The 24460-nt window shown below is 40.8% G+C and overlaps 1 protein-coding gene across 2 annotated transcripts in view; it reads right to left on the bottom strand.

Annotated features, from left to right (window-relative positions):
* ABCA4 (ATP binding cassette subfamily A member 4) overlaps positions 1 to 24460 on the bottom strand; it is a 442076-nt gene that overhangs the window by 369102 nt on the left and 48514 nt on the right. For both annotated transcript variants that reach the window (XM_077452886.1, XM_077452887.1), the window contains exons 3-6: positions 18776 to 18867; positions 16809 to 16902; positions 14310 to 14451; positions 5817 to 5956 (exon numbers count right to left, since the gene is read on the bottom strand). In XM_077452886.1, the coding sequence (XP_077309012.1) occupies positions 5817 to 5956; positions 14310 to 14451; positions 16809 to 16902; positions 18776 to 18841 (442 nt within the window). In that variant the 5' untranslated portion in view covers positions 18842 to 18867. The remainder of the gene's footprint in view (positions 1 to 5816; positions 5957 to 14309; positions 14452 to 16808; positions 16903 to 18775; positions 18868 to 24460) is intronic.

Genomic DNA, 24460 nt, shown 5'->3' with positions numbered 1-24460 from the left:
TTTTTTTACATTATAGTCGTGTTGTAAGTCGCGCTGTGATTCACACTCAAGTCGTGTCCAAGTTGCCTCCCAAAGTCGCGCTGGAAATCGTGTTGCCCCTGTGGGAATGGACTGTTATGACACAAGTAAAATAGACACAGATTGTTATTGTCAGAGTCACGTCGAATCTCCTATCTGTATCGAACTGTGTCAAAACGAAAACGAAAATAAAGCATTTATTTATGTTGGAACTTTCATTTTTCGGATTCTGTGCTTTCGTTATCATTTGTCAAAACGATAACGAAAATACCTGAAATTCGGACAAAAATGCATTCAGACGAAAACGAATGCACATGTCTACCTTTTACCATTCAAGCCATTGATTGGATCCAGGATCAGCTGTACCCATTGAGTTTGCTGACCATTAAACATTTGAAGACTTGAGTGGTATATGCTCCTTCAAGTCATTGACATCTGGCAAGCCTCCTCTCTTATCAGTGGTGGTGCCTTCAATCACATTGTCTCCATTTGGAATTTTACAACTGAGTTGGATGTTCCCATCTGAGTCTTTTTTTGGATTATTCTTTACAATCTTGGACTTAACATACAGTGCCTTGCGAAAGTATTCGGCCCCCTTGAGCTTTTCAACCTTTTGCCACATTTCAGGCTTCAAACATAAAGATATAACATTTTTATTTTTTGTGAAGAATCACCAACAAGTGGGACACAATTGTGAAGTGGAACGAAATCGATTGGATTTTTGAAACTTTTTTAACTAATAAAAAAATGAAAAGTGGGGCGTGCAAAATTATTCGGCCCCAATGCGTTAATACTTTGTAGAGCCACCTTTTGCTGCGATTACAGCTGCAAGTCGCTTGGGGTATGTCTCTATCAGTTTTGCACATCGAGAGACTGAAATTCTTGCCCATTCTTCCTTGCAAAACAGCTCGAGCTCAGTGAGGTTGGATGGAGAGAGTTTGTAAACAGCAGTTTTCTGCTCTTTCCACAGATTTTCAATTGGATTCAGGTCTGGACTTTGACTTGGCCATTCTAACACCTGGATACGTTTATTTGTGAACCATTCCTTTGTAGATTTTGCTGTATGTTTGGGATCATTGTCTTGTTGGAAGATAAATCTCCGTCCCAGTTTCAGGTCTTTTGCAGACTCCAGGTTTTCATCCAGAATGATCCTGTATTTGGCTGCATCCATCTTCCCCTCAATTTTAACCATCTTCCCTGTCCCTGCTGAAGAAAAGAAGGCCCAAACCATGATGCTGCCACCACCATGTTTAACAGTGGGGATGGTGTGTTGAGGGTGATGAGCTGTGTTGCTTTTACGCCAAACATATTGTTTTCCATTGTGGGCAAAAAGTTCGCTTTTGGTTTAATCTGACCAGAGCACCTTCTTCCACATGTTTGGTGTGTCTCCCAGGTGACTTGTGGCAAACTTTAGACAAGACTTTTTATGGATATCTTTGAGAAATGGATTTCTTCTTGCCAATCTTCCATAAAGACCAGATTTGTGCAGTGTACGACTGATTGTTGTCCTATGGACAGACTCTCCTACCTCAGCTGTAGTTCTCTGCAGTTCATCCAGAGTGATCATGGGCATCTTGGCTGCATCTCTGATCAGTCTTTTCCTTGTCTGAGCTGAAAGTTTAGAGGGATGGCCAGGTCTTGGTAGATTTGCAGTGGTCTGATACTCCTTCCATTTCAAAATGATCACTTGCACAGTGCTCCTTGGGATGTTTAAAGCTTGGGAAATCTTTTTGTATCCAAATCCGGCTTTAAACTTCTCCACAACAGTATTACGGACCTGCCTGGTGTGTTCCTTGGTCTTCATGATGCTCTCTGCGCTTTCAACAGAACCCTGAGACTATCACAGAGCAGGTGCATTTATACAGAGACTTGATTACACACAGGTGGATTCTATTTATCACCATCAGTCATTTAGGACAACATTGGATCATTCAGAGATCTCCGCTGAACTTCTGGAGTGAGTTTGCTGCACTGAAAGTAAAGGGGCCGAATAATTTTGCACGCACCACTTTTCAGTTTTTTATTTGCTAAAAAAGTTTAAAATATCCAATAGATTTCTTTCCACTTCACAATTGTGTCCCACTTGTTGGTGATTCTTCACAAAAAATTAAAATTTTATATCTTTATGTTTGAAGCCTGAAATGTGACAAAAGGTTGAAAAGTTCAAGGGGGCCGAATACTTTCGCAAGGCACTGTATGTCTTTTATTTTCTTTGTGACAATTGAATGCACTTTGTTAATTTTATGTGTTTATGGTTGTATATATATTTTTACACTCTAGTTAGCACTTTCACTTAAGCCCCATACACACTATCAGATTATCTGCTGAGTTTTTCCTTCAGATTTACCAAAACCATATAATATGAGGACAAACCTTAGGAGTTTCAATGTGTATGCAATCAGGCAGGCCCTTCTACTACATGGTTTTGGTAAATCTGAAGGAAAATCTCAGCAGATAATCTGATAGTGTGTATGGGGCTTAAGTGGTAATTCACTATTTGATCATCTTCATTGATAAGCCACTCACTTGATAGATTATTAGCGCTACAAATTTTTTATCTTTTTGTGCTAAATAACTTTAGTCACTTGAGAAAATAAAGAGAGGATATAAAAGTTGAGATATTACTCCTTGGAATCTGGCAGTCTTCAGCTAGCCTTGTAGTGTTATGAATAAAGTAATCCTGAATGTAGGATATAGCAAAGTTGGCTGATCTGTGGTGTATCTGTTACATAGTTACATAGTTAGTAAGGTTGAATAAAGACACCAATCCATCCAGTTTAACCTGAGGGAGTGTAAGGCCGCGTACACACGCGGGGACTGTTCGCCCAACTTTGTCCGCTGAACAGTGTTTCGGCAAACAGTCCGCTCGTGTGTGGGCTTTCAGCGGACAGTTTCAGCGAACAGTCCGCTGAACAAGGTTTTTCGGAAATTCCGAAAAACTGTCCGCTGAAACTTTGTTTCAGCGAACAGTCCCCTCGTGTGTAGGCTTGTTCGTCAAACTAAGTTCCGCGCATGCTCAGAAAGGATTTACACGCCGAAAGTTATAATGCAGTGTATAGGACGTCGTATTTTTCGTCCCGTCGTACGTGCCGTTCACGTCATCGCGCACGGTTTCAGCAAACTGTTCGTTCGTCGTGTGTGGCCATGTCCGTCCATGCTAATTTTGAGCGGACTGTTTGCCGAAACTGTTTGACGGACAAAGTTGGGCGAACAGTCCCCGCGTGTGTACGCGGCCTTAGTGCATGTCTACAATTGTCCCTATCCCAGTAAATTGTGTCTCATTAAGATGCTCCTCTATTATATATTATTTATTTAAGGTACCCATATAGTGCCATCAATTTACGCAGTGCTCCACACATACATCGCACACTCACATCGGTTCCTACCCTACATGTATACACTTACTAGGGACAATTAAGACAGGAACCAATTAACCTACCACACTTTGGAATGTGGGGAGGAAGCCAAAGCAGACACAGGGAGAACATGCCAACTCCAGACAGTGTCATGGTTGGGATTCAAACCAGCAATCCTAGTGCTGCTATGCGGAAGTGCTAACCATTTCTGCCACTGTGCCGCCCATAGTGATAATCACTTTAACCGCAATCAAAGTGTACAATAAAAAAACCTGATCACCCCCCGAAGTACTACAATGTTACGATGGTGATACTGAACTGCTCTGATAAAAGTATGTAGAAAAAATATTTAAAAAAGAATAAAAAATTACAACTTCAAAAAACTCTCCATGCCTCTTACTAAATACTTCAGACTGTCTACTTTCCAAAAAGGGGTCATTTGTGGGGTATTTTTACTGTGCTGGCACGTCAAGGGCCTCAAAAAATTTGATTGGCCATCAGTACATCAAAATGTATCAATTTTCAAATACATATATAATAGTTGGTAGACACTATAACTTTGACACAAAACAATTAATATACAACTATTGACTTTTTTACCAAAGACGTGCAACAGAATACATTTTGCCTTAAATTTATGAAGAAATTAGATTTTGTTTTATTTTTGTATTGGAGAAGGTTATATAACAGAAAGTAGAAAACATCTTTTTCTTTTTCAAAACTTTATTTTTTCATTTATATATTAAAAATTGAAAAAACACAGTGGTGATCAAATGCCACCAAAAGAAAGTTCTACTTTGTGTGGAAAAAAAATAAATATAAATGTAATTTGTGTACAATGTCGCATGATTGCACAATTGTCCCTTAAATTAGCTAAAAATAGCCTGGTCATGGAGGGGGTAAATCCTTCCAGAGGTCAAGAGGTTAAAATATTATAATTAAATATTTTCCATTTGCATGACTAAACAAATTGTAAAAATATGTTTGATCATTGTATTTTTTAATCCTGATTGTAATAAATTCATAAAGAAAATATACACAATACATTCCCTTTTAAGGCCACCCCCATCACTGACCAATCTTCTTTCCTAAGAGATAATCCTAAAGCCGCGTACACACGGGCGGACTGTCTGGCCAACTTAGTCCGTCGAAACACATTTCAGCGGACAGTCCGCTCGTGTGTGGGCTTCAGCGGACTTTTTCAGCGTGCAGTCTGGCGGACTAAGTATTTCGGAATTTCCGTAATATTGTCCGTCGTACTTTGGTTTCAGCGGACAATCCGCTCGTGAGTAGGCTAGTTCGACGGACTAAGTATGGCGCATGCTCAGAAAGGATTTACACGGCGAAAGGTTGCATTGCTGTGTATTGGACTTCCTATTTCTAGTCCCGTCGTACATGCTGTACACGTCATCGCGCAAACTTTCGACGGACTGTTTGTGCATCCGTGTGTGGTCAAGTCCGTTCATTCGAAAGTAGGACGGACTGTCCGTCGGATTGTCTGATGGACTAAGGTGGCCATACAGTCCGCCCATGTGTACGCGGCTTAAGAGATAACCTTAGTAGCCAATAAAAGTGCTCTGATTGGACAAAGAGGATGACAGGAGGGCAGGGTAAGCTTTTAGGGCCAAAGGCACACTCAGAGAAGAGTTTTTTTTTTTTGTTATTACTGTCTGTGTCCCTACTGGAAAGAATTGCCCTCTTTATTTGCCCTGGTAAATGTAGCCTCCACTTTATAGGAGGATGTGAAGGAAAATCCAAATTTCTGAGTTGAGTTGCCACTAGAACAGAAAAAGGGGGCAAATCTCATCAATGGGACACATATGGCAAAAGCGACCTTGCAAGAATTTTAACCATGATGCACTCTATCCACAATTAAAAAAAATGTTTTGCTTTAAATATACTTTAAGGTAATGCTGGCACATATTTTATTTGTAAAAAAAGTTTTCTTTAAGGACCATTTACATCTTTGTGTTGCATGTGTTACTGCATTGTGTGTTATTGATTTTGAATGGCACCCTGATGCACTGTGTGGTTTCATACCATTGGTGTGCTTTCCCAAAAAGCTCTGTGACTGGTCGGGGTCGCATGATGTCATGCACGGAAGCCATTAGTCACGGCACATGCTAGTGAAGAAACGACACGGAGAGCCGTTTCTTTACAGTGCAAGCACTGATTACATCATCAGCACACTACAAGGTAAATATCTCCTAGACGGCGCATGTTTAGGAGATATTTGCAGTACCTGTAGGTAAGTCTTATTATAGGCTTACCTATAGGTAAAAGTGACAATAAGAGGTGTACAAACACTTTAAAGCAATGTTGGTTAATGCACAACAATATCTATGATAATGTCTGGCCTTAACAGACCACAAAGATGTAAATGGGCCCCAGACAGGCAAATAACATTATTATCAAATCTGAATTTAGCATCTAGAAATTTACCTGAAACTTTTCCGGGGTTGGTTCGAAGGGTATCCATGAAATTAGACATTGTAAACAGTTCCCTCCACACCCTTCCAAGGTGCTGGATGTCTTGCTTCTCTAAAAGGACATCTTGGGCATCTTTATAAGCTCTGGCAAGTCTTAGGAAAAGCAAAGAACAAACGGTTATTTGTAATGGAAAAAGGCTAAACCAGAAAACGGATAAAGCTTCAGAGACCTGCACTGTTCTCATGAAACACAGCACAGGTGCTTGAAGATTAGCAGACGCCAATTCACAGGTAGGGCAGTGAGTGTGGTGTTAGCTAGATACGCCGTGAGGAAAAAATAGATATCCTTTGAGTATGTTAATTTCATGAAATATTCCTGTTTACTTAAAGAGGAACTGCAGTCTGCACACATAATTTGTAATACAAACATCTTTGCCATTCTGAAGCTTCCCTCCAACCATTTTGCATATTATTTTATAAATACTGTGATTCTGTACTTGCCAAATATGCTGTAGAAATCTCCCTCCACCAAGTCTGGCTACAACCATTTTAACTACACTTTTGGTAAAAAAATAAATAAAAGCAATGCCTTCTGGATGATAAAAGTATATTGCGAGATTTAAAAAAAAAAAACAACTTTGTAGCTGATTCCCACTTTTTTTTTTGTTCTAAAGAAATAATGGTTTGTTTCACCATGTCCTTTGCAGACTAAGGCTGGATTCACACTGCAGCGATGCGGGAACGCCGCAAATCCACGGCGGGTTCCCGCATCGCATGCCTCCCGGCGGCAGTTCACACTGCCCTATGCGGACTGCTGGGAGTGTCAGTGAAATGTTAATGACACCCCCAGATCAGTTCGCATATCGCAGTGCGATCTGCAAACTCGGACAGGAATCGGATCGCATGGTGTGAACACCCATGCGATTCGATTCTGCTGCGGACCAAAAAAAGGGTCCTGTGCGAGTTTGAGGCGGGTGCGATGCGAATTAAGCCATACTATCTGTATGGCTGAACTCGCATCGCACAGAGATCGGATGTGATTTGCACTGCAGTGCGGTGCAAATCACATCCGGTTCTCGTAGCCGCAGCAGTGTGAACCCAGCCTTAGTCTGAATTGTGCACTCTCAATGTTCTAATGAGAAAAGCTGCAGTGTCTGCAGCAGTTTAAAAGTATTTAATTATTGAGGAATATTTTACCAAAAATGATATTCTTATTGCAGAGGGTGCCTAAAATCTGACTTGTATCTTAGTTCAGACTTCTGGGAAAATAAATAAGCCAATCATGCAAGCAGGAAATGACATTTCTGGGGGTGTTCTATGCACTGCCGATGTACAAAATGTCTCCAGGTTCCTACTTTGCATTGAATTTTTCATAAAATTACAGCAGGTGTAGATTGAAAAGGAAAGATCATTTTTAATAACATTAAGTTGCAACATGGCCCTTGTAGTAATTGTATATGCTGTATTCTTTTTTATTTGCTATATATTTTTCCATTGAAATGAAGTTACTCTTCAAATCTATTTTGCAGATAAATACTTCAAAAATATTTCAGTGCTCTTTCCATGGGTCAAAAGGTTAAAAGTTGCAGCTGTTACCATAATAATAATTACTAAAGTGCCGCCATTTTGTTTCTGGAAAGTGAATGTATAGCTAAAACGTTGTGTTCTAATGCAGACGACCTAAAGCCTCTATTGGGTTTTTATTGCTGTCTGTGTCCCTGCTTGCTTTTGTTTTGTTTTTCACTCGATTTGTCCTTGTGATTGTTATAAGCCCCTGTACACACGGTCTGAGATTTCGACAACCAAATCTGTCGGATTTTGTCCGTCGGATCTTGTCCGAAACTGTTGCATACACACGGTCGGACTAAGTTGTCGAAAAATCCGATCATTCAGAACGTGATGACGTAATTTCGTTATGATGGGACTACGTTCAGGCTAGTAGCCAATAGCTTTGATGTAGGAATTTGATCTGAGCATGCGTGGCACTTGGTCCGATCAAAATTCTCTACACATGATCGGAGTATGTCCGATCGAACCAGTTGGTCGGGAAATATTTCCAACAAGTTGGAAAATTGGGTCCGACGGATATTCCGACGGAATCAGTCCGATGCATACCACACACAGTCGGATTATCCGACAACACGGTCCGATAGGACACATTCCGACGGATTCTCCGACCGTGTGTACAAGGGCTTAGAGAAACAGAAAATGATGGAAAATTAACAATTGTTACCAGAACAAGAGATGAGAGTAAATCTTCTGATAACTACCAATATTAAAACAAATTTGCACTGTCTATGGCTTGCCTAAAACTGGAGAGTGTAAAATCTGGTTCAGCTGTGCATGGTAGCCAATCAGTTTCTAACTTCAGCTTGTTCAATTAAGCTTGAAATCTGGAAACTGGTTTCAGTGCAGGCTGCACCAGATTTCGTTCTCCCATTTTAGACCCCTTTCACACTGCAGGTTTTTTTTCAGGCGCTACAGCACTAAAAATAACACCTAAATAGCGCCTGAAAAAAGCAGCTCCATTCACTGCTTTCACACTGGAGTGGTGCATTGGCAGAGCATCACAAAAAGTCCGGCCAGCAGCTTCTTTGGAGTGGTGAACTCAATGCACCTCCACCGCTGCTCCCCATTGAAATTTAATTAGATGGGGCAGCGCTGCGATACCGCAGCCAAAACGCCACTCCGGCAGTGTTTTTCTGGGCTGATTTAACCCCCGCTAGCGGCCGAATAGTGCCGCTAAAACGACTGTAAAGTGGCGCTAAAAATAGAAAGAAATACAAAACTACAAGTCCCATCGTGTCTCTGCCTCTGGGTGTCATGCTTGTGGCTGTCAGGGTCGTGCTATGCCTCATGAGACTTGTAGTTCTGCAACAGCTGGAGGTCTGCCAATTGCATATTCCTGCAATAGAGCAACTATCATTATATTTTGGACTGAAGCACCTTGAAAACAGTTAAATGTTTTACATATTTTTATATTAGCATTTTTGGTGTTAAAACTATATTGTGTCTCATTAAAGCCAATTAATTCCACCCCTGCATCATCCTTTATATACTGAGCAAAATTATAAATGCAATACTTTTGTGTTTGTCCCTATTTATCATGAGCTGAACTCAAAGACCTATGACCAGGGGTGTAACTATAGGGGGTGCAGCAGTCGCGACTGCAACCGGGTCCTGTGATGCAGGGGGCCCATGCAGCCCCCTCTACATATGGCCGGCAGCAGCATAGGCAGCTAGGGGTCCCAGTGCACCATGCATATGGGTGGCTGGAGGTGGAGGGTGACTAGCAGAGCTCCATGCTCGACTATCGCACTGGCTGCTCTTTAGTTGTGCATTCCCGCATGACCTGTGTCCTCGGTCGGCTCCTCAGAGTACCCCTCTCCTGCTCCATGCATTGCCGCTCAGTCTGATGTCTGTTCTCCCCAGCCAGAGTCCTGCCCCCCCCCCCCCCCCCCCCGAGTCTGGCCCACTCTGCACTGCATACTTCTCCCGGGTAAACAAACTTTAAGCACACAGATGCAGTGCAGCCCTATGAGAGCCGGCTTGCCGGAGGACACTGCAGGCTTGGCTGCCAGCCCTCCTCCTCCCCTGTCATACACAGATGATGAAAGGTCTTTCTGGGAGATATGCTGATCGCCCGTCCAGCACACTGGATGGAGCCCAGGCCAACATGGGTGAGTGCGCCATTGCACACCCCCTCCATCTCTCCCTGGGGACAGGGACCCCTTCTCACGTGGGGACAGGGACCCCCACCTCCCCTGGGGACAGGGACCCCTTCTCACCTGGGGGCAGTAACTTCATCTGCCCTGGAGAAAAGGACCTCATCTCTTCTGGGGACGGGGACCCCATCCTGCCTAGGGACAGTCCACCAATGGGGCACCTAAAAATAAAATAATAAAAAAAAACTACTGATACCAGTGGTGGAACTACAGGGCTCACAAAGGTCATACCTGTGACCACGCCCTAGAGTTCCACCACCAGACTCGGAGGGAAGGGCCCTGGCTGGGGTTCAAGGGGGCCCTTCATGGTTTCTTGCATCGGGACCCTGAAGGTTCTAGTTACGCCACTGCCTATGACTTTTTCTATGTAAACAGATTTGTGAACTATATTTGAGAGAAATAGACCTTTCGTGTACAATTTGTAGATCTTTGCGTTCGGTTCATGATAAATAGGGGCAAACACAGTGTTGCATTTATAATTTTGCTCAGTTTAACTTACAGAAATGGAACTTCTTATGAATAATGCTATTATCTAGAAATAAATATAAAAAATGCACCTATGTATTATTGCTATAGTTTTGTATTTGAGATACATGGGCTGTGACTGGGGTAGGGTAATTTAAACCACCACCAATAAATTAGACTGTGAAAAATAAATGGTATAACATATAAAGCACATTAAAGATTTGGTACATAAGCTAAATTGTGCTATAGAAAGCCTCTTGTAGTGAAATTGGAGTGGAAGTGTCAAGTCTGACAATGTAATATCTCTCAACCTTTGATTACATATAAGAACAAGTCTTCTCTTTGTTCGATAACATGTATGAAACACACAACATATCTCTAACCTAAAGATAGTAACAAAATACTTCCTTAGATTCACTGATTCACCTGAAAGATCAGTAGGATATTGACAACAATATCTAGACATTTTAATTAAATAATGTGGCCTTCAATGGGCACTGGGCAGTGTTGGAATCCAGGAATAAGCTGACAAGGGGGACATATCCTAAATACAGGTCATGATAAAGAGTATCAAGTGTCCGCCAAGGATTAATGTCATTGCTTACCTGTTACAATAAGCTGCTATCAGATATGTTAGTAAAATGTACCTATATGTATATAGGCTACAGGATGCTTGGCGAGAAAGAATAAAAAACATACACTGGCAGTGTCTAGGACTATATTAGCCACCACGACACCTATTTTCTTATCACTCATGTCACATATCCTGTGACACAGGCAGCTAGTGCTATCAATGAGGTTTTTGTTTTTCCAGGACTAAAAGGGGATTTAACCGCCTCTGCTTGCTGTCTGCAGCTTTTTTACCTGTCTAGTGTTTGTAAGTTAAAGGTCTGTGTCCTGTCACTTGGTGACCCCATGACCACACAAACATTATTAAATAATTTATTCATTTTATTTATTTTTTTGAGTTGAAATATAATTTGGATCTTGTTTAAAAACACTGCATACCTTTGTATGTGTTAGCCTTTGTACACACGGTCGGACATTCCGACAACAAAATCCTGGCGGATTTTTTCCGACGGATTTTGTCTGAAACTGGTGTTGCATACACACGGTTGGACAAAGTTGTCGGAAAATCCGATCGTTCGGAATGTGACGACGTTTGTATGTTATGACAGGACTACATTCAGGCTAGTAGCCAATAGCGTTGGTCTCGTAATTTGATCTGAGCATGCGTGGCACTTTGTCCGATTGGAATTCTCTACAAACGATTGGAAAAAGTCCTATCGGATCATGTTGTGGGAAAATTTTATATCCAGCTCTCAAAGTTTGTTGGTTGTACATTCTGATGGAAAAAGTCTGATTGAGCCCAAACACGGTCGGATTATCCGACAACATGGTCCGATTGGACATTTTCCAGCGGAATTTCCGACCGTGTGTACAAGGGTTTAGACAAAAAGTCAAAGTTTCCACAGGGAGATGCTGCTGCTCCACTGAGCTTTGGGATATAAATCGTTAATTTTATTTCAAATTATCAGCAACTGGCCTTTTATATGGACAACTAAAGAGATTGTGCATTAGTCAGGTTATACTATGTTATGTTGAGGCTTGCAAAGATATACATTAGCAGCCAATGGTTTGGGGCACCTTAAGGCAGACACACACATATATAATACACAAACGCATAAAGGCAATTCATGTGATAAAAATGAAATAACATATCAGCAGATGTGACAAAAAAATCCTTCTGTCACTTTAATTTAGTAGTTAATATAAAGCGTGCATTATGTATTTATTGGCATTATTCAAGTATAAGGGATGTACAGTACTTAAAGTGTAAAGGCCGGTGTTGATGTACTTTCATTCACTTCAAAACTGCTTCTCTCCCCATAAAGGTCTTTAGGAAGAAAAAAAAGAGCTAAAGCAGATTAAATGATGGTCAATTACACCAGTAGAAAAAGTATTTGGGAAAACATACAGCTGTGATTGTGCCTGCAGGAGTGGAAGACATGCTGCTCAGAATATGGCTTCACGCTGATGACTCCTGAACTAAGTTTTCCCAAATACTTTTCTACTGCTTTGACAAAATCTGATATACTCTACAACAAAGTGTGGAGTGCAGATTGCCCTAACAGTATAAAAACAGAAAGGCCGAAAACACCAATAGTGATCGTGGAGAGGATTCTTCTCCAGTGATAGTCTGCCCTTTGTCACTGTGATTATTGTGTTTCTAAAGTATCTCTGATGAGGAACCTCTGAGGCTAAAGCAGGGCTGGCGTCAGTTACTATACTTGTTGTTCCTGAGCATTATATGAAAGAACAACTTCACAACATCATTTTAAACTTGCATTCATGCTGGCCAGTGGGCACTGAAGACTGAATCCTGGCATGTGAAAGGAGTGTGGCATTTTTTCAGCAGCTGTTCCATATAATCTTTTAGCTTGTTTGTCAAACACGAGAGTGAATGGCAACATCCTCTGGTGAGCTCGTTTCCTAATGGGAGTTGATCTCCCATTGGTGGAGGAATTGGTGTCATCATAACACATATTGCTTTTGCACTATTCAATCAGGACTGCTTTTTTGGTGTGGATATATATTACACATTTATATGTATATTTTTTCACTGTATTTATATACATTTTTTATCATTAAGGACATTTTTTTCTTTTTTGTTTTTTCTTGACACATTTAGGAGTGCTATTGTGAATTATATTATATATACACGGTTATATATTTATAACCTAATATATACATAGTTATATATTTATATTTTTCATCTTTTGTTATGTTTACGTTATTTAAGTAGCAACTTTGTTTTTGTGAATTTTTTGCATTCTTAAGCGCATAGGTTTTTATATTTATTAGCAATGCCCAAACTAAAGATGTCTGCAGAGGTCACTTAGGGCTGCAGTATCCAATTGAACCACAGCTCCCCTAATGGCACATACGGTGTCTGCATAGGAACAATGTTTCTTTCAGTCTTCACTTTCCCCTGCACACCAGTACCACACACAGAGCCACCTACAGCAAGGAGAATATACTACACTTGTCTAAAAGCTGGTGTGATTTAGGAGCCCCTGACACCCAATACAATCACTTACAAGCTTCTCCATGTCCACCTTCACAGTGTCAAAACTTTTAAGCCAACCTGGCAACACTTTATGTAGCATCATACACCAACTTTCCCCTCTCTTGCTGGTTTAGGTATTTTACACTGCAGTCTGCAGTCCCCATACAACAAAGTTATATATGATCCATAAATATGCAGGTCAGACCAACAGAGACCTCTACTTGGTGGCCCAGTCAGTAATTTATCTGGTCAAATCTGGCAGGGGCATTCTAAGCAAGTGCCAATTGCCTATATCAATTGGGAGACCTTAGTACAGTGATGGTGAACCTTGGCACTCCAGATGTTTTGGAACTACATTTTCCATGATGCTCAACTACACTGCAGAGTGCATGAGCATCATGGGGAATGTTGTTTCAAAAGGTTCAAGGTTCACCATCATTGTCCTAGTACATGTCGAATCAACCCTATGAAATATGAACTAATCAGCCCCAGAATGTTATCCAGGCAGATACATTAGGGCGGAAAGGTCAATGGGAATCCATATTTAGCAATAGGGTTTGAAAGAACCCTTATTTTTGATAAATCTTCACATATGTGGGCCCCCGTAGTATTTCTGTCATTGGTAAAATATAGAGGCTTCCATTGTGAATTTCCTTTTTAAAAAGCTGGCAATGCCAGCAACCAAGAACAATCACGCAGAAAGCAAAGTCAGAGAAAAAACAAAAATAAATGATTTTTTTTTATCTCTGTTCCAGAGCATCAGCCTGACAGCAAGAACTAGCATTTTTAAAGGGAAAGGTCAGAAATGACAGGCATCTTATGTCCCTCATGACAGATTTCCTTTAAATGGTATTTTGGGGAGCACATGCTAGCAGTGAGGAAGTCATCTGTTTGTTAACAAGATGCGTACATAGAGACATTGCAGCGTTTCTCTTTCTGGGTAAAAAATGACTATTGTTACTAAATTTCTGATTTCTCTCCATGAAGACTAAACAGCCTTAGCCTTTGAAGAATTCCCCTACCCCCATACCCTAGCCACAGATTTTAAGGTATTTACCATGCCTCGTAATGTTTTTCAAAGAATGCAGGGGAATGTTTCACCTGCGCATGAACTTTTTCCTTGACGTGAAAAAGTATAGCTAAGTATGAAAAATCACCAACAAATGCCATGTCTCAAAGAGATATCAGTAGAATGTAAATATATTGCCATCAAGGCTAATCGCTTAATACAGGCATGACTGCTTACATGGAATTGTTGTAGTTTGAAACCACGCCAGGCGACTCTCCACGTGTAGGGCTTCGAAAACAAGGGTTATTGCTATTGCAGAAAATTCCGTGTAACCATGGCAACATCCCTGCCGAGGGCAGTGCCTTGTTTGGAAAATGGCCTATGTAAATGGATAAATATTGGGAGGAAAAGAATTAAAATTTAGCTTTGTGTGTTAAAATAACACTTGTGAAAACATCAGAAGCCTATGTGCTACATTCCATCAGTCGATTGTTTTTTCTTTTCCTTCTTTCTTACTTGTGTCTGGATTTTATCTGGTGGAAGGTATGCATGTATTAAAACCCATGTCGTTGAGGGGCAAAGCATGACGTTCTATACTCTGCAATGACTGGTGGAAACTTTCCTATTCATGATAAGATAATAGTACTTTAAACAAATATAAATAATTGTCTTCTTAATGCTGCAAAGGTAACTGGAGGTCTGTATAGTTAAAATAAAGTTAATCTTTACAATAAATCAAGTCATAAAATATACCTTCTGGAATATGTCATCAGATGTCTAATAATGCAAAGCTGTCTAACTAAACATGACCATAATGAAACAATATCAAGAATTCTGCAATTTTTACACCCATTTTTTGCTTAATGGACATGACTGTTTGTACTACACCAAAAACAATATATACGCAATAAACAAAATAAGTATAACACAAAAGCTTATGTTAAAGTGGAACTTTACTGATAACAGGTTGATAAAAAAAATAACGTTCTTTGGCAAGGATCATACATTTTGCATTAATAATTATACTACCAAAATGAGCGTGTCTTGTAAATTGCCTCCAGCATTGTTCCTGTTTCTTCATGCTGGAGAATGCCATTTTGCTAAAGCCCAGAGGCCCTAAACAAAAGTATATCTATAGGCTGTGAGCAGATTGGCCTCCACAAATTTGGCAGTGCCTAAAAAAATAGAGAGCAACTGAGCATGTGCAGAGCAGGGAGAGACAGTGTATTACTGGATTTTAAACTGGATAGGCACTTATTTGTAATGTTTTACATACAGTAGATAGAAAAAGTCTATACACCCCTGTTAAAATGTCAGGTTTCTGTGATGTAAAAAAATGAGGCAAAGATAAATCATTTCAGAACTTTTTCCGCCTTTAATGTGTCCTATAAACTGTACAATTCAATTAAAAAATGACCTGAAATCTTTTAGGGGTGGGGGGAATGTAATTTTTGTTGGCTTTATAAATTCAATTATTGCTGCAGCAGATTCTAGACATGGCACAGATCTGCAAATTTACAGGTAGACTAAGGGGACCCCCAGGCACTATATTGGAAGGAATTTTTCATTTTTATGGTTTCACTTTAAAAATCAAAAAATCACTGCTCATTTAAAAATGACGTTTTTCACAAACTTTTTTTCTATTGATAAATGTCCTCCAGGGCAGGACCCGCACCCCTATAACCATTGTATGCACAATTACTTGCATAAGCCTTCAAAATGGGCACTTTTGATTTTTGACATTCGGGTCCCATTGACTTTAATGGGGTTCGTTATTCGGGTCCGAACTTTCGCAGTGTTCGAAACTTCTGGTACTAACCAAACAGGAGTCTGTTCAGTCCATCCCTACTATGGAATAAACAGATACTTCAGTGTCAGACATAGCCCCTGTGAAGGCCATGTTTACCTGCACAGGGATGCACAGATGTTCTGTGCATCCCCATGCAGGCAGTCCAGTTGTTGTGACATCTGTGTGGTTGCACAACCCCAAATGCAGACAGTGTGCATTCAGGGCCATACATATGCATGGAAGTCAAATTGGGAGCAACAGCTGGGTCCGTCCCACCACTGCATGATAATGGACATCAACTGGACTGCCTGCCTGGAGATGCACCGACAAGCTGTGCATTCCCGTGCATGAAAACCCAGCTCTAGCATGGCGTATGCTAATATGTCCCATGTGAACGAGGCCCTATTATGCATTCATATGTGTTACCATATCGTTTCCATGCAATCACATTGATTTAAGTAAAAAAGAAGCAGCACAAACTGACCTTAGGGCCCGTGTACACTAATCTTGGAAATGGGTGGAGGTCACTGGGAGTTTGGGTCACGTACACACTAATTCATTAAATGTTAGGGTAGGTGCTTAAAATCAGTTAAAGGAAACCTTACTGAAAGAACTATGTGCATTGCCTTTGATCACCTTCTTCTGAAAATGCTTTTTGCCTGACTGTCTCTAGCTTTACTAATGACTTACAACAAGCATGAAGCTATTGAATCTCTGACTTGTATACTTGTTGGAAGCTCAGTGCTTGGATATTTTGAAGCTATTGGATCCACATGACAGCTAGGCCACTTGTACTTGTACAGAAGGTGATGTCAGCAATGTTAGCTAATATTTCCCTCACTGCTCTAAGGCCTGCCATAGAAAAGTATATCACTTATCCATTAGAAATATAAGGCAGTTCTGCATATTGCTTCCATACATTGCATGTATAAATAGGAAATACTCACATTCATGTTGGCCATAGAGTGGATTTGCATTTCTTAGCCACACCAGGACCAGGATCAATGACAAAGGCCAGAAAATTTCCACAAAAAAGCGAAGCTGGTTACATAAATGGTTAAAAGATCAATCGAATATCACAGTTAATACAAAGAAAACCAAATGCAAATAATGACTTTAGCTACAAAAGTACATTGTGAAAAAATGCTGAAAACAGTAGAGCAGTTATGAAATCGTAATGTATATTTTGGCTGTAACTTCACACTAAGACGTGCTCAGGTGCCATTAAAGCAACTACCCTCAGGTAAATATAAAGTAACATTAGTTTCATCTGATACAATTGATATGACACACATGGAACAGGTCTGTCTGCAGCCAATGATGGCTACTATAGGGTGAGGAACGTATAAGGTATGTGTCACATCTGGCACTTCACTTTCTCACCTCATCTTGATAGTTGTATAAATATCAAGAGACTTTTAAATGAAATTCCAAATGTGTTAGCTCCATCTAAATGGCAATGTGAATTCACAAAGGAAATATAATGCTAATAATACTTTAAAAAGTAACTTGTCAAAAAGGTTTTTGCCAAAGCAAATAGACAGAATCTATTGTTCATAACTTGTGTATTTTTTTAAATATATACAGTAGTTCATGTACTGCATGTCCATAAGGCTGATTTTTGTATATGTTTATATGCTGATTTAGAAGGTCGTGCTAAAGTTGGTCTCAAACAGTTCAATAAAAACAGACAATGGTCCTGATTGTGAGCATTAGTGGATGCAAAGTATCACTATTAAGCCGGGCACACACTATTCATTTTTTTTTCATTCAACCTTGCGGGTTGAACGAAAAAAAAACAACCTGTTAGCTCCGGTCGGAATCGCCGTACTAACCATGCGAGGTTGGTTCAGTGTTCTCCCCCACTGTTGTGTTCAGACAGGGGGATGGTCCTCCCGCCAGAACACTCCGATCAGCGCTCTCTGCATTGGCGGAGAGCGTGGATTGGGAGTCAGTTGGCTGCTGGTTTTCCAGTATGCACATCCAACAGAAGCCAGCCAGCTTCTGTCAGACAAACCGACATATATACGGGCCGAAATGTCAGCCGTTTTTTTTTCTTTTTTGACATTTGGTCCGTGTGTACACAGCTTTAGGGCTCATGCACACAGAACATTAAAAAATGCCAGCACTGCTGTCAGGGAAAGGCAGTGCTAAAAATGCACTTTTAGCCACAAAATTTTTATTTGCGTAAAGCCAAATTTTTGACCGTTAGAATTTTTTAAGTGTTCTTACAGTAAAAACACTTTACTGCCCCTAAATGCTTATGCCTCCAAACTCCTCTAAAAGTTTATGTGTGCATGGACACATAGGCTAACATGGAGGAGAGTTCAGAGGCAGTAAAAAAAAAAAAAAACAGATGCCCCTAGAAGCAGCTGCAAAGACTCCCTATGTGCATGAGCCTTTAAAGCTGTTCTAGGCAAACTCATGCAAGGACTGGCTACAGGAGCACAGACTCTCCGAGATTCTCTTTCTCCCCTCCAGGAATACAAACACGTGAGCCACACTATACTGTGCTTTGGCTGAACTGCAACAAACACTACCAGAAGGTAATCTCTACGATGATTGGTACCAGATAGGTCAGACAGACATTCTCTCCCTTGTCTGTCGAGACCTGTCACTAACGCGATTCGCCCTATGGCCCCCTATGCTAAATCCATTGGGTGAAATGTGTCAGATGGTGAAGTCTCATTTGATGAGGGACAGAGAATCTGTCTGACTTATCTGGTACCAATAAAGCTTGTTGTGGTTCTGTAAAAAACACAGATGAGTGTGGCTTGTATATTATGACAGATGGGATCAAAATTATATCTTAATTTCTAATCAAATCAATATACTCAAGTACATAACAGCATAAGCATACTATTTCGTTTCTTATTTAATAAAGCTAAGATTTTTTTCAGCATGTACTGGATACCTTTTGTCGCTTTCTGAGTGTCCAGTTCTTCCACAGCAGTAGTTTCACCTTGGCACTGAACCTCATTGTTCTGTAGCTTGATGGCCTGCAATCTGAAAATTAATAAGCAGTTATAATATAAGTGGAGAGATTCATATTGACCTCTTTTCCTCTAAATACTTACATTAAACTAACCAACAGCCTGTCATGATAAATCAAATACATCGAATTGGATGAAAAATCCAACACCTGCTCATATGTCCTGCTACCTCTAATGCTCAGTTTTAAATACTGACATGAGTGATTATTGATCTTACTACTGTTTTTGAGTGATATTATATTGCAATTTTTGTGTGGCAGTTTAAGCAATTGTGATTGCAAGATTGGAGAATTCCAACATCTTGACTGTCCTGCAGCTTTCCAAAGGCTTATTCATATTCACTATATTGTCAAAAGTATTGTGACACCTGCCTTTACACACACATGAACTTTAATGGCATCCCAGTCTTAGTACGTAGGGCCCAATATTGGGTCGACCCACCGTTTGCAGCTATAACAGCTTCAACTCTTCTGGGAAGGCTGTCCACAAGGTTTAGGGGTGTCTATGGGAATGTTTGAACATTCTTCCAGAAGTGCATTTGTGAGGTCAGGCACTGATATGGATGAGAAGTCGTTGTGGTCTCCGCTCTAATTCATTCCAAAGGTGTTCTGTAGGGTTGAGGTCAGAACTCTGTGCAGGCCAGTCAAGTTCCTCCACCCCAAACTCACTCATTATTTTATTAAATAAAATAATATCTGCTGATCGTGCCATAAAGGTCCTCATCAGGCAATTCCTATTATGGGGTGGCAACACTCTGTCCCTGTTTCACAATTGCTCTCCTGTCTTTTCACCCTATCACATTTGCTCCTGGTGGAGACTAGAAGCAGCTATGCCGACGCAAATTTTGCAGGCATGTTCTGCTATTGTGCCATCAGGAAGTTGGCCTTAAGCAGTGACATGCAGCCGCTACTGAAGAACATGCATGTAGACAGGAACTGATGTAAAAGATGTGACAGGAGATGCTGTAAAAGCAGCAAGGGATTCCAAAGAAAATAACTATGATTTCCTTAGCCCTTGTACACACGGTCGGGCATTCCGATTGGACCGTGTTGTCGGATAATCCGACCATGTGTGGGCTACATCGGACTTTTTCCGTCGGACTATCCGACCGACAAAACTTTAGAGCTGGGCTATAAAATTTTACAACAACATGATCCGATCAGACTTTGTCCGATCATTTGTAGAGAATTCCGATCGGACAAAGTGCCACGCATGCTCAGGTCAAATTCCTAGACCAAAGCTATTGGCTACTAGCCTGAACGTAGTCCCATCGTAACGAAATAACGTCATCACGTTACGAACGATCGGATTTTCCGACAACTTCTGAAGGATTTTGTTGTCGGAATGTCTGACCGTGTGTACAAGGGCTTAGAGAGAAATTGCTTTAAAAAAAAAAAGGGTATGATTACTGTGAATAAGGCTACATGCACACAGGGTGTGTGTGTCAAATCCCAGTATATTCGGGCCCCTGTGAAGCATGAGTGCAGGGTCTAGTTAAATTCTATTACAGGCTAAAATATGTGGCAGTTGGATGCTGTACCAAGTGTACTTGCGTTTAGGGTCAGATACTTTCAGGGATGTATGCCTTGAACACACATGGGTACCACTAGGTACAGAAAATACTACATATTTATTAGATTTTGATGGGCTGCTGGCAGCAGGGCTGGATGTTGATTTTGTGCCTCCTGGCCACCCAAAAGTGCTAGAATTTGATGCACATGGACTAAACACCCAGTAAGCATGAGGTCTTAATTCCTGAATGACAATGGCCCTTGGGTGTTGGACAACATTTACATATAGTAGATGCTTTTCTACAATATTCTATCCTTGATCCTCCAACTCATACTGTTACAATTGTCCCATAAGCCCTGGTTCACACTAGAGCGTTTTAATATGCGATTCGACATGTCAAATTGGTGGCAATTGCCGTCAAAATGTAGTTTCTGTACTACTTTTTGTGATTTCGTGCTGCAATTTACATTGACAGAAACCTGCACAGATGTCTCTGAGATCGCGGCCGAACTCGCACGGCTTCATTCCCACAGCTCAGTGTGAACCTGGGCTTAAAGCTAAAACTTGTTTTTTTTCCAGCAGTCTTATGAAAAACTAAATAGATTCCAACTTTAAACTGTTCTTAAAAAGCAAACCAGTAAAGCTAACTTAATTTTATCTGTTGTCAAGAACACACTTGAACTTGTAACACTGTGTTTGAAGAAGCTCCGGCCTCTCTACAGTGTAATAAATCATACAATGCTTTTCCATGTGTTGGCGTGAAAAAGAATATTGGAATTTGTCAATATAATAAAACTTTCCAGTGTTGGCCTCACACAGTTCTTGAGCATATACTAAGCTTATCATATATAATGCTGTTTGAGCTGGCCGTGGAGCATTATGTATTTCCCTGAATATTCTACTCTTCCAGATAATGTCAATTTAATTTATTATTTCCTCACAGTCACCGATTATAGATGAACTCCAAGAAAGCAGTTAACCACACAGATGTAATACATATATCTGAGCTGTTTTACTTGTCAAAGGATTTGTATTTCTTTCCATCCAATCTTAAGATTTATACTTATCTGAACACAGCAGTATTTTATGCAATGGACCTATTCACACAACTTTACTGTAGTGTACAGCATTTAGCTGTGTACACCAAAACAAGAAAATTGTGCGTTCACCACCCAGATTATATTATATTTTAGGCTGTACTATGTAAATATTTGTGCAAACATGAACGGTGAATCAGCAGAGCATGCACAGAATGACGTCAGCCTAATCATTCCAAATGACTGAAAGCTGAGATCTTTTTGTATGCCCACCACCACTGACTACAAAAATGTGATGTTTACATCTTGTCCTGAATGAGTCATTCACTAGTCATATCATGACTAGGGTACAAAAGATGCTTTGACCAAACTGCCTGACCTCCACTCCACCGACCAATATAATAGATTGACCAGACATGACACTGCCTGGAGTTTTAATGGCCATAGCAGCCTTTTGGTTTACCAAATATAAATAACATAATATAATATAATTTTAAACATATCAATATATGAACATACAGACAGTATTCAAGTGGCCCCAAGGGGCCCTCAAGTAGCTGCATAAACGACCATTTTAGGCCTCCAGCCGCAGAGCTACTGACTCTGAGACAAACCAACATCGCAGGTACCATGAGCCAGAATAATGGGAGCCGTACTCAAGACGGGCCCCTACAAATGTAGCCTTTTGCCTCTAATCATTATTATTATTATACAGGATTTATATAGCGCCAACAGTTTGTGCAGCGCTTTACACATGAGGGCAGACAGTACACTTACAATACAAATCAATACAGGAGGGACTAGAGGGCCCTGCTCATTAGAGCTTACAATCTAGAAGGAGGGTCAAGTTGAAACAAAAAGGTAATAACTGTGGGGGATGAGCTGATGGAGAAAATGAAAATACAGTTGTTAGGTGTGGGTAGGGTAGGCTTCTCTGAAGAGAAGGGTTTTCAGGGATCGCCTAAAAGCTAATAAAGTAGGAGATAGGCGGACAGATTCGCATTCCATAGGATGGGAGAGGCTATGGAAAAGTCCTGGAGGCAAGCATGGGAGGAGGTGATGAGGGAGCTAGAGAGCAGGAGGTCTTGAGAGGAACAAAGAGAACGAATAGGTTGGTATTTAGAGACTAAGCTAGTGATGTAGCTGGGGGTGAAATTGTGGATGGCTTTGTACGTAGTTGTTAGTATTTTGAATTTAATTATTTGGCCGGGCCGAGCGGAAGCCAGTGGAGGGATTGACAGAGAGGAGTAGCAGACACAGAACGATTGGTAAGGTGGATGAATCTGGCAGCAGCATTCATGATGGATTGAAGAGGTGATAGACCATGTAGAGGTAAGCCAATGAGAAGGGAGTTGCAGTAGTCGAGGCGAGAGATGACCAGCGAGTGAATTAAGAGCTTTGTTGTGTCATTGGTTAGAAAGGGGCGTATTTTGGAGATTTTGCGGAGGTTGAGGTGGCAGGATTTGGACAGTGATTGGATGTGTTGCTTGAAGGAGAGGTCAGAGTCCAGGACTACACCTAGAACCTTGGCATGTGGGGATGGGCTTATGGTTGTGCCATCAATTTTGACAGTGAGATCAGGGGAAGGGAAAAATTGCAAGTTCGGTTTTGGATTGATTGAGTTTGAGGAGGTACATAACACATCCAAGGACTTTGTGCCCAGTCACCGTTACACAAACATGAGACAATATGTTTGTGCATCTCTTCACTCCCACAGGGCCCTCTGAAGACCATCCTACAAGCCCAAGCCCCCCATGTTGATCCCAACTGCATTGAGGTGCACACAATCACCCCGCAAATACTTCCAAGAATCCTGTTCCATTTCCAATTGCCTAACTGCTAACCCACCATTCTGCATCATTAAACGAGCCATTGGTCTTAATCCGGGCCCTTTTCAAGCTTTTAGCAGAACGCACCATCCGCCACCAAGTTCTGCACCACCATATTAGACCAAACAAACAAACCAACTAAGACTAAATCCGGGTAATAAAAATGTAAACGTAAAAAAATCAAATTTAATGTCCCAAATAAATTCCCTCAGAGCGCAGACCCAGGTCATTCCCCGCTGCATGTGCCAGCAGGATGTCAGGTGCTCTGTCCAACCATGCAAACTTGTAAACCTTGGCCACCACTCAAATCCACAGCATGCTGGGCACGCCGATCCAACACACCATAGCGACATCTCTTGAAAACTCCAGCTGACGTCTATTTGCCCTCCTGGCTCCCCAGGCGACATATGAATGCCCCAATATCCATATTAGACAAGGGTTCTGAATGTCTCCCAAACCTTTCCCATGTTTCCAGCTCCTGAAGCCCCACCTGCTCAACCCTTTCTACCAATCCGGTGAATACCACCTTCTACTATTTACTTTTGATCTCACCACAACTTCTCCTATGCCCAAATCCTTTTTAATCCAGTCATGCTAGCCCTGTGTCTAGGCTTCTTTCTTTTATGCCAGGCTTAACTTGGCAGTGATAGCAGTCAGAGACCAAAATATCTCTGCCACGATGTGTATCTTGGTTTAGAAGGGAACTTAATGTGGGATATTACATTATATATCTCAGCTTGGTAATTAGATTTTTTTATACTTTTCCAAGATGTGCTTTCACGGACTGTCAGGTTGAAAGTATATTGTAGTGTATTGTAAGTATATTACTGTATGAACTCACATAAATGGGTTATTTTGCTCATAAAATGCTTGGTCAGTGGTGATTCTATACTTCTGTTTATTTTCAGTGCATGTATGTTTCCTAAACAAGAGAATATCTAGAAACACATTGAAACATGAGAAACTTGCACACAAACTGCATCATGATCACCAGTATGCCGTGTACACACGGTCTGACTTTCCAGCAGAAAAAGTTCAAAAGGAATCATTTCATCAGATATTCTGTGTGTGGGCTTCAGCTGACTTTTTTTTTTCCTGATGGACCTAGAAATAGAACATGTTTTAAATCTTTCCGATGGAATCAATTTCGATCGGGAAAAACGTTTGTCTATATGTTGTTCCGACGGACCGAAAACCACGCAAGGGCAGCTATTGGCTACTGGCTATT

Source organism: Lithobates pipiens, unplaced genomic scaffold, assembly GCF_037356315.1.
Source record: "Lithobates pipiens isolate NorthernLeopardFrog02 unplaced genomic scaffold, aLitPip1_a1.2 Scaffold_23, whole genome shotgun sequence".
Taxonomy (NCBI): Eukaryota; Metazoa; Chordata; class Amphibia; order Anura; family Ranidae; genus Lithobates; species Lithobates pipiens.
This window is presented reverse-complemented; position numbering and strand designations above follow the sequence as displayed.